Source organism: Cnephaeus nilssonii, assembly GCF_951640355.1.
Source record: "Cnephaeus nilssonii genome assembly, chromosome: 18".
NCBI classification, from domain to species: Eukaryota; Metazoa; Chordata; class Mammalia; order Chiroptera; family Vespertilionidae; genus Cnephaeus; species Cnephaeus nilssonii.
In genome coordinates, this window is record NC_137089.1 from 693,906 (window position 1) to 704,897 (window position 10,992).

Sequence of the window (10,992 nt, forward strand, 5' to 3'; positions counted from 1 at the left end):
GCGCTCGGCCTTGGAGGCGGGGCCGGCCGAGCGCGGGCGGAGCGCGGGGGACTCCCAGCAGCCCCAGGCGGCGGCCGCCCCGCCAGCCGCCCGGCCACCTGCCCGGGCACCCGAGTGGGGACGGGAGCGCGGCTGGCCTGCGCCCGCGGTGACCTGGGCGCGCTCGCGGCCCGAGCCGCCCAAGGACCCAGCCGGCGTGTCCCCAGCCGCCGAGGCTGAGTTGACTGCGCGCGAAACTTTTACACACGCGCCTAAGCGCGGCAGCCGGGAGCTGACCGTCCCTGCCGCCCCGCCGGGACCCAGTGCCCGTGGGGATCGGAGGCGGGGAGAGGCCCACGCCCCCCCACGCCCTCCTTTGGGGCACGGCCGGGCGGGGCCGGGCCCCGGGCGATGGCCGCGGAGCTGGCGATGGGCGCCGAGCTGCCCAGTAGCCCGCTGGCCATCGAGTACGTCAACGACTTCGACCTGATGAAGTTCGAGGTGAAGAAGGAACCCCCCGAGGCCGAGCGTTTCTGCCACCGCCTGCCTCCCGGCTCGTTGTCCTCGACGCCGCTCAGCACGCCCTGCTCCTCCGTGCCCTCCTCGCCCAGCTTCTGCGCACCCAGCCCGGGCGCCGGGGGCGGCGGCGGCGCAGCGGGCAGCGGCAACGCAGCGCAGGCCGGGGGCGCCCCGGGCGCGGCGAGCGCGGGTCCCGGCGCCGTCGGGGGCGCCTCGGGGAAGCCGGCGCTGGAGGATCTGTACTGGATGAGCGGCTACCAGCACCACCTGAACCCCGAGGCGCTCAGCCTGACGCCCGAGGACGCGGTGGAGGCGCTCATCGGCAGCGGCCAGCACGCCGGGCACCACGGCGCGCACCACCCGGCAGCCGCGGCGGCCTACGAGGCCTTCCGGGGCCAGGGCTTCGCGAGCGGCGGCGGCGGCGGCGCGGGGAACGTGGGCGCCGGCCACCCCCACGGCGCGCACCACGGCGCCCACCACCACGCGGCCCACCACCACCACCACCACCACCACCACGGCGGCGCGGGCCACCACGTGCGCCTGGAGGAGCGCTTCTCCGACGACCAGCTGGTGTCCATGTCGGTGCGCGAGCTGAACCGGCAGCTGCGCGGCGTCAGCAAGGAGGAGGTGATCCGGCTGAAGCAGAAGCGGCGCACGCTCAAGAACCGCGGCTACGCGCAGTCGTGCCGCTTCAAGCGCGTGCAGCAGCGGCACATCCTGGAGAGCGAGAAGTGCCAGCTGCAGGGCCAGGTGGAGCAGCTGCAGCTGGAGGTGGGGCGCCTGGCCAAGGAGCGGGACCTGTACAAGGAGAAGTACGAGAAGCTGGCGGGCCGCGGCGGCTCCGGGGGCGCGGGCGGGCCCGGCTTCCCGCGGGCGTCCTCGCCGCCGCAGGCCGGGCCCGGCGGGGCCAAGGGCGCGCCCGACTTCTTCCTGTGACTCGGGCCGGAGCCCGCGCCGCCGCCGCCGGGAGAGGCTCAGACCCCGCGGGCCGGGACTAGGACGCGAGGCCGCCCGGAGTCAGCGCCGCCGCTGCGGGCCAGCCCCGGGCACCCGCTCCAGGTCCGAGGGCGGCGGCCCCCTCGCCCCGCGCACCGGCCCGGCCGCGGCTCCTCCGCGGGGGGTGCGCAGTGATTTCCAGGAAAGGGGCTCGGGGTCGGCCTTCCCTGGGGGCCGCACGTGCACGCATGGGCGCGGTCTCCGCCCCGACGCCGCCGTCCGCCGAGGGGCCGCGGTCCGGTCCGGGGAACCCGCCCTCCTTCGTCTCTCCTTCGCCTCCTGTCCTCGCCCTTTTTTACGACTCCGTTTGAAGCGGTCTTGTTTTCGACGTATTTATATTTATTTCGCTCGGTGATTAGAAAAGAAGGCCCCGAAGAGGCTCGCTCCTGCCCGCCGGGGTCTCCCTTGGACGTCCGCGTTCCCAGCATGTGCCGCCCGCCCGCCCGTCCGCCCGCCTGTCCCCCGCCCCGCCCCGCCCGTCCCCCGCCCCGCCCTGTCCCTGGGAGATGGAGGCCCAGGAGCCCTGGGCTGCACCCAGTCCTGCTGCCCTGGGGAGGGGGGAGGGAGGCTCGGACCCGCGCTGCGCGTTCTCTATGCACCAGGGGAAATGCATCTTATTTAACCTTCAAGAGAAATGAAAGAGAAAAAAGAATGACAGCGTTTCTGGCAGAAAAACCATTTTAAGAGGAGGTTTTGGCCTGAACCTCCTGGCATGGGGGTGGGTGAAAAGAAGTGTTTCTATTTTCATTTAAGTTGTTTCGTTTCGTTTGTGGGGTATTTTTTTAAGCCTGACCTTTTTGGACGAGCGGGAGGGTGGGGAGGCCCGCGGTCCTGGCTCCTGCGCGTTGGGAGCGCGAGGCAAGGCCACTCCTCGCTCCAAGTTTGGGCTGTCGGGTCCCTTCATTCGCTCGGGAACTGCGGAAAGAGGGGGACGAACAATAAACCCGCTGAGGTCCAAAACGAGTCGCTGGAGCCGCTGGTTTCCTTTCTGTCGCGTCTCCCCCGTCAGAAGAAGGGGACCCTGGCCTGCGCCCCGCCTCCGCTCTGGGCGAGGAGAGCGGGGAGAAGCCGCGGCCGCTGGGGCGCCCTGGGCGGTGACCCCCGTGCAGTGCCTGGTGTCCTGGTGTCCAGCGCTGCCCCCAGATCCCGAGCCTGGCGCCTCCCATCTGAAGAGGGGGCCCGGCCTCCGTCCCCCAAAGGCAAGGCCCGGACAGCCGGCACGGAGACGGGGTGGCTGCAGCGTGTGACTGACCTCCCTTCACAGAGGACGGAGCTGGTGACCCCGCGGCGGCACTTTGGGGAGAAGGGCTCCGGGCGCTCCCCAGTTCTCCGTGAGCGTCGCCAAAGTTTGTTTTCTTGTCTCCGTCGGAGCCGCGGAGCCAAGGCGGGGCTGCGCTTGGGAATAAACCCAGGTCCGCCCTGAGCCCGCCCGCGGGGAGCTGTGTGCTGGGGGGGGGGGGGGGGGGGGGGGGCTGCGGGGTGACCCCGCCGGTCCCAGCACCGCAGGCGGCCGCCGGCTCAGCCCTGGACGCCACGGCGGGGCACGGGCGCAGCAGGCCCTCCGGCTCCGGTTTGCGTCCTTAGTTTCCACCGTCGCCGCCGCAGGGGTCGGGGGTCGGGGGTCGGGGCCTTCCTCCTGAAGAGAACGCGCGAGTGGGTTTGGGGAGGGAGCTGCTGTGCGCCTGGGCCCGCCTGGCTGCGGCTTCACCTCCTCCTCGTCCAGTTTATCCTCACGTCCCGCCGCCCCCTTTTCCTCTGCCCCCCCCCCCCAGTTCCCCCAGGAGAGACCTGGGGAGGTTGAGGACTCACTCGCTGCGGGAGGCGGGGAGGCCTCCTCTGGGCGTTGGGGGACCCACGGACGGACTTGTGGCCGAACAGCCAACTTGGGAAGGCGGGCCCGCCCAGAGTGCAGAGCGAGCCCGTCTTGCTCCTCTGCTGCCAGGTGCCCGCTGAGCCTCCACCGCCTCCGGGCAGCCCCGGGCCTCCCTCCCCTCCGCCGGGCGGCTGGGGCTGGGCTGGGCCGGGGGCGGGGCTTCGTGAGAACTGGAGGCCTGAGAACTCGTGGGCCAGGGGACAGGGACCCAGGGACTGGAGACAGGGGCCTCAGGAGTGTGGACAGAGGCGGCACCAAGATGCCCAGCCAGGAGCCCCCTGGGCCCATGGGTCTGGGAGGGAGCTGGCAGGGCAGCGGGGGGGGGGGGGGGGGGGGGGGGGGGGGGGAGCCTGGGGTAAGGCAGTGGGGCCTGGGGCGGGGCGGGGCCTGGGGCGGGGGGGGGGCTGGGGCCGGGCAGCCTGCTCAGCACTAAGGCCCCATCCCGCCCCATCAGTCCTGGCAGGGCTGCCCCTGGCCCTGTGCACTCCCAGGTCTGTCCGGTGAGGGGCTCCGGGACCTGTGCTGACAGGATCCGCACCCCGCACCCCTCCCCCCGCCTCTGCGCCCCTGGTCACTACATTCAGGTTGAGGGCCTTCTCTTTTCCTGACCAGCGGAGGGAGAGGGAGGGCCCAGCCTGGACCAGTGCGCCCGCCCGAGGGAGGCAGACAGTAGCCACGCAGGGAGCTGGCGACGCCAGGGGTCTGGGCGTGAGGAGGGCTGGGGTTTCACATGGGGGGGGGGCTGAGACAGAGCCGCCCCTCTGCAGGTCAGGCCCAGGTGGGTGGGCGGAGAGGGCTCAGGGGTCACATGACCTGGGAGGCGACAGGGCCACATGCACACAGGCGTGCACACGCCAGGCTCCCACACACGTGTCCGCAGCGCAGCCGCCCACCACCGCCCCAGCCAGGACGGAGGTCACTCCCACGCCCGCCCCCCGAGCTGTACTCTGTTCCTGGATTCCCAGGGTGGGGGCCAGGCCACCCCACACCAGCTGCCGGCTCCCAGCCCCCAGGCCCGGCACCCTGAGCCCAAGGCCCAAGGCCAGCAGCTCCTGCCCACAGAGCACCAGCGGGGCCTCGCCCCACTTCGACAGGGCCCCCACCCCCAGGCACACAGCACAGCTGGGGGGACTCTGGCCCCGGGTCCTCAGTGCCCCAGCAAGGGCCCATGCCCTTCAGGTCGGAGGGGTCCCCTCGTCCCCCAGCCGTCCCCCAGCCACGCCTCAGTGGGGACCATCACCCAGCGCTGAGCTGGGGCCCCGTGGGTTCCGCCCGGAGCTGGGCCTGTCGGGCTGGGCTGGGCTGGAAGGGCACAGGGAACGGGACAGGTTCTGCCCCTCGGTCCGGCCCCTGAGAACAGGCCCGTGACCTCCACCCGACAGGCAGGAGCCTGGGGGACCCCTTCTCCTGGGCCCCAAGGAAGGGTCAAACCACCAGCCTTGGCGTGGCCGTGGGACTCTGGCCCAGGCCCGGGGACTGACCCAGGGGAGGAAGCGGGCTCGAGGGGCCGCGTGGGCACAGGGAAGGGCCCAGCTGCCTGGTCAGCGTTCCGGAGGCCCTGCCAGGGTGCGGGGAAGGGGGCCTGGGCCCAGCCCTCCAAGGAGCCCCCCGCCCCCGCCCCAGGGTCCAGGAGGGTCCGCCTTCATTCACGGGAACCTACCGTGTGCCAAGGGCCTAGGAGGGGGCACACTGGCCACCCCAGGGACAGAGCTCCCCCGGGGGGGTCCCCGAGGTGTGGGAGCTGAGGGGAGGGAGGGGGCCTGGGAGGGGGCCCTGGGGAGGGGCAGGCACAGCGAGAGGGAGGTGGGCAGGGCTGGGCGGGGCCACTGTGGTGCCCTCAGGTGGGGGGCAGGCAGCACCCCTAGGCCCACCCATGAGAGGGTGCAGGCCTGCGCCCCAGGGTACAGGACACTGCCAGCCGACCGCCAGAGGGCTAGGGAGCCTGGGCCCCTCCTGACCCCTGACCCCACAGCCTGGGCCCCTCCTGACCCCTGACCCCGCGGCCTGGGCCCCTCCTGACCCCTGACCCCACAGCCTGGGCGGGCAGTGGGTGTGGTCACCTAGATCACTTTAGGGGGAGTTTTGCTAAAAGAAGAGCAGGTAGCCAGGCCAGCGTGGCTCAGTGGATAGAGCGTCGGCCTGCGGCCTGAAGGGTCCGGGGTTCAATCCCCGTCCAGGGCACAGGCCCGGGTTGCAGGCTCCATCCCCAGTGGGGGGCGTAGGAGGCAGCCCATCAACGATTCTCATCACTGATGTTTCTCTCTCTTCCTCTCTGAAATCAATAAAATGTATTTTAAAAAATGAAAATAAAAGCAGAGCAGGTAGAGGGGCCTGGGGGGGGGGGTAGCGGGAGGAGCGGACCTGAGGGAGGCTGGACCTGGGGGTGCGGGAGAGAAGCCGGGAGGGGGGTCCCTCAGGGGTGGGGGGAGGGTGTGCATGAGGTGGGAAGGCAGGAGGGGCAGGGAGAGTGGAGGTGCGGCAGGAGGTGGGAGAGGGTGAGGCGGGTGCGCAGGCCGGACTCGCAGAGGGCAGAGGGCGGAGGGCAGAGGGCGTGAGCCCGCACCCACACCCGGACCACTCCCTCCAGCGCACATGGGCCCGGCCCCACAGCACACAGCCTGCCACACGCATCACAGGCTCCGCGTCCCGCAATGGAGGGCTGGGGGCGCAGAGAAGTGGGGGGCAGCCGGTGGCATCCGACCTGACAGGTGGTGAGGTGGGGGGAGGGGCAGGGCCAGCCGGGTGCAGGGGGTGGCTTGGGGCGCTCCACTCCCCGCCCTATCCTCCCTCTCCCCCATCTCCTCCCTTCCTCCCCCGCCCCCCACCTCCTGCTCCAGGTGGGGGTCCGCCCTGTGGGAGGAGCAGAGTCTGGGCAGTGACCCGCCCCAAAGGGGCTCCCTGGGCTCCGCTAAGATCCCGCCCGTCCTCCAGGGCCCGAGGGCCGGAAGCTGCGGCCGGGCAGAGGCCACAAGCAGGGTTTTCTGGGGGGAGGGGGGGTCGCAGGAGCCGGCCCATCATGGGGGGGTGGGGGGTGGGGACCGACCTCCCTCCCTGAGCCCGGCCCTGGGCACCGCCTCTCCCCGGCGGGCGGCTGCCACCCCCAGTCAGCCGCTCGGCCCCTCAGCCGCCAACAACCCCCCCTGGCCCGTCCTCGGCCCCACGCCCGCTGCGGTGCCACCTGGGCCAGAGCCGCGGGCCGGGCAGGCCCACTGGCCACTGCGTGCGGGTCCGCTCCCTCCCCCGTCGCGGTCCCCGTGCCCCCCAGTCTCACACCCCCCCCCCCAGCCCGGGCTGAGGCCTCTCCCGCTCCCGCGCTTTCCCTGGGGGCCAGGCGGCCGGGCCAGCGGGGGAGGGGCTGCAGGCGGCAGGGAGGGCGGCAGGGAGGGCGTCAGGCCGGTAAACGGGTGCCGCTGCCTCCCCCTTCTTGCCCCCATGGGCACGGCGGCGGGTCAGCACTTTTCCTTCCTCATTGCCTCGCTGTCCGCTAATTTCACGTTGACGATCATTTCCCTCTGATGGCTGTCTGCGGTAATTAGGCCGCGGCGTGAGGAATTGTGTCTGACTCCGGTGCCCACGGAGGGGGGGGGCACAGGGCCCGCGGCCTCTCAGCCCAGGTCGCTCTGCCCGCGGCCTGGCACCGGCCCCAGCCCAGCAGCCGGCGGGGTCCCCCTGGGCTTGTGTCGGGACGCAGGCCGCGGGGCCCCCCCAGCGCCCGGATGGGGCTCACACCCCGGGACAGAGCACCCCACGCCTCCCTCTGGCGGCTCCCATCTGGGTCTGGCTGGGCCTCTGGTTCCCCAAAGGGCCTGTCCTTGGGGCCCCGTCCGGCTGCCCTGCCGCCCCGCCCGCCCGCCCAGCGTGGCCGCTCTTCCCTCCCCAGCTTGTCTCCCCAGGTCCCGGCAGCACCAGCCAGACCCAGCTGGGCAGAGGGCCCGGCGGCCTCCAGCAGTGCCGGCCCGACGGTGCGCCTGAGTGCCAGGCTGGGGAGAGGTCAGAGGTCAGGCCGGGTCTCAGGAGACACAGGAACCCAGAGTCCCCGGGCTCTCTCTGAGGACCCCCGTTCCCTGGGGCCTACACCCCGCCCTGCCCTCCCCAGACACGGGGGCTTCCTTCAGACTCACTGGGCACATGTGATTCAAGTCTGTCACCCCCACCATCACCACCAACACCTCCACCACCACCTCCACCCCCATCACCTCCACCACCATCACCATCACCTCCACCACCACCATCACCTCCACCACCATCACCACCAACACCTCCACCACCACCTCCACCCCCATCACCTCCATCACCATCACCCCCACCGTCACCACCACCTCCACCTCCATCACCCCCACCATCACCATCACCTCCACCATCACCTCCACCATCACCATCATCATCATCACCTCCACCACCATCACCACCAACACCTCCACCCCTACCATCACCACCACCACCACCATCACCCCCACCATCACCACCACCACCATGACCTCCACCACCATCACCATCATCAACCTCGTGAATTTCTGAGAAACACAAGTGCCAAATTGGCTGTTTGCCCCTGAAGCAGTGAACAGGGAGGTGTCTGGGCTGGGTTTTCCGAGAGGCCTGTGCCCGGCCGCTGGGTGGGGGTCAGGAAGAACAGGTAGTGAGGTGAACAGCATGACCAGACAGGTGGGGGGCAGGGGCGTCCCGCACTCCAGGCCCCGGGGGCCTGAGACAGAGGCTGCGGGGAGGAGCCTAGTCCCACACACAGGCTCCCAGAGAGGAGGGCGGCAGGGGTGTGGCCTCCAGGGAGGGGTCCAGGCCACCGCCCACCCTGCCTGGACACCAGCTCAGCCTCCGGGAAGGTGGCCCAGGGGGACACGTGGAGGCCAGAGGGGGGCTCCCTTCCAGGGGCCTGGCGAGGCGGGCGGAGGGTGAGGGCGCGCCCCAGGACGGAGGGCCTCCTGCTGGCCTCCCTCTGTTCATCCCGCACCCCACCCGCTGCCGTGGCCAGGGTCTCTTCACACGTCTTTTCTGGTCAATAAACCTCGCCTCCGGGGGGCCCGGGGAGCAGGCTGAGAGCGCCGCCCCACCCCCGCAGACACTCGGCTATAATTAAGCGCGTGCAGCCTAATTAATTGAGTGGTCAGGATGCTAATTAGCGGCTTGATGGAGACTGAAGGAGGGTGAAGGGCAGCCTTGGCAGTGAGCACGGCTCTCCTGGGGGCCTGCTCCCTCCGCTCCGGCCCTGCCCTGCCCACCGGCTGCGGCCGCACCCAGCACCCGCCCCCTCTGGCCTCTGCATCCCCTCCGTCTCTCTCTGCGGCTCCCCCTGCAACCCCAGCCCCGGGCCCAGGCCCCGCTGTCCTCTCTGACCGCCTCGACACGTGGGCTCTGGCCGCTCCGCGCCCCCTTGGCATCGCAGCCCGAAGGCCGCCGTGGGCCGTGGGCCGGTCTGGGGCAGAGCCCACTCCTTCCTGGGGACTCCTGTCCTGAGCCTCCGGCCGGCCCTGGCGTCCTGGCCTCGGCCGAGCACTCTTGCCCCCTTCAGGGTCCTGGCCCACCTGTGACCCCGGGCCCCCCCCTTCCCCTCCTCCACCCCACGCAGCCACAGGCCGATGGGCACCTGGACACGCGGCCTGCCGGCCGGAGCCCTCTGCACCGACGCCGGTCCCACGGGTCACGGTGACAGCCGTTAGGGTGGGAAGGCGGTAAGGAGGGAGGAAGGCTGGGGTGGGTGAGGGTGTGGGTGAGGGTGTGGGTGAGGGTGTGGGTGAGGGTGTGGGTGAGGGTGAGGGTGAGGGTGAGGGTGAGGGTGAGGGTGAGGGTGAGGGTGAGGGTGTGGGTGAGGGTGTGGGTGTGGGTGTGGGTGTGGGTGTGGGTGAGGGTGAGGGTGAGGGTGTGTGTGAGGGTGTGGGTGAGGGTGTGGGTGAGGGTGTGGGTGTGGGTGTGGGTGAGGGTGAGGGTGTGGGTGAGGGTGTGGGTGAGGGTGAGGGTGAGGGTGTGGGTGAGGGTGTGGGTGAGGGTGTGGGTGTGGGTGTGGGTGAGGGTGAGGGTGTGGGTGTGTGTGAGGGTGTGGGTGTGGGTGTGTGTGAGGGTGTGGGTGTGGGTGAGGGTGTGGGTGTGGGTGTGGGTGTGGGTGTGGGTGTGGTGAGGGTGAGGGTGAGGGTGGGTGTGGGTGAGGGTGAGGGTGTGGGTGTGGGTGAGGGTGAGGGTGTGGGTGTGGGTGTGGGTGAGGGTGTGGGTGTGGGTGAGGGTGAGGGTGTGGGTGTGGGTGTGGGTGAGGGTGAGGGTGTGGGTGAGGGTGTGGGTGAGGGTGAGGGTGAGGGTGTGGGTGAGGGTGTGGGTGAGGGTGTGGGTGTGGGTGTGGGTGTGGGTGAGGGTGAGGGTGTGGGTGTGTGTGAGGGTGTGGGTGTGGGTGTGGGTGTGGGTGAGGGTGTGGGTGTGGTGAGGGTGTGGGTGTGGGGTGAGGGTGAGGGTGTGGGTGTGGGTGTGGGTGTGGGTGAGGGTGTGGGTGTGGTGTGGGTGAGGGTGTGGGTGTGGGTGAGGGTGTGGGTGTGGGTGAGGGTGAGGGTGTGGGTGTGGGTGTGGGTGTGGTGTGGGTGAGGGTGAGGGTGTGGGTGTGGGTGTGGGTGAGGGTGTGGGTGTGGGTGAGGGTGAGGGGTGTGGGTGTGGGTGAGGGTGTGGGTGAGGGTGTGGGTGTGGGTGTGGGTGAGGGTGAGGGTGTGGGTGTGGGTGTGGGTGTGGGTGAGGGTGAGGGTGTGGGTGTGGGTGTGGGTGTGGGTGAGGGTGAGGGTGTGGGTGTGGGTGTGGGTGAGGGTGTGGGTGTGGGGTGGAGGGCAGGCTGCTGGCGTGTCTGCGGGGACCCGCAGGGCACGTGGGTCCCAGGACAGTGGCCTGGCCCCTGTGGGATGGCTCTAGGGCTGCAGGGCAGGCATGGGTGCTGTGAGCACTGTGGGGCCCCCTGGGCGGGGTGCTGTGGGCCGTGGGGGAGGGGGGCCCGGTGCACAGCGGAGACCCAGGCCCCTCCCCCACACCCCTCCCCCCGGCAGCGGGCGGCCCTGGCCGGGTGCTGTGGGCAAGGGGGCGGGTGGGGCCTGGGACGCGGAGGGTGCCCAGAGGGTGGCCCCTGGCCCTGGAGGAGGTGGCAGTGTCCCTGGGGTCACCCTTGGGCGGGGCGAGCGCTGAGGGGAGAGGCAGGGGGGCTGCTGCTGAGGGTCCGGAGCCTCATCCGAGGGGGCGTCCCTCTGCCCGCGGCTGTGATGGGGACACCGCCCGGCCGGGAATCACCCATCATCTGAGGGGACCCTGTTACCGCCCTGCAGCCAGGGGTGGGGCTGAGAGGGGCTCTGGGTATGGCCTTCTTTCACTTATTTTTTCTTTTTTTTTTAATACATTTTATTGATTTCAGGGGGAAGGGGGAGAGAGAGAGAGAGAGAGAGAGAGAGAGAGAGAGGCATCAATGATGAGAATCATCCACTGGGGATCAGCCTGCAACCTGGGCATGTGCCCTTGACCAGGAATTGACCCCTGACCTCCTGGTTCTTAGGTCGTCGCTCAACCGGCCTGCGCGGCCTCATTTTGAAACCTCGGAGGCCACTGCTCTTTCCTTGAAACAAATTTAATTCCAGCTGCATCTCTGTCTCCTCAAA

The 10,992-nt window shown here is 70.4% G+C and overlaps 1 protein-coding gene across 1 annotated transcript; it reads left to right on the forward strand.

Moving 5' to 3' along the window:
• Window positions 1–390: 390 nt before the first annotated feature.
• MAFA (MAF bZIP transcription factor A) lies at window positions 391–1,434 on the forward strand (the record flags this gene model as incomplete). Its single annotated transcript, XM_079796661.1, has 1 exon — window positions 391–1,434. One exon carries the CDS (start codon window positions 391–393, stop codon window positions 1,432–1,434), a length of 1,044 nt encoding a protein of 347 aa, XP_079652787.1.
• Between the last annotated feature and the right edge of the window lie 9,558 nt (window positions 1,435–10,992).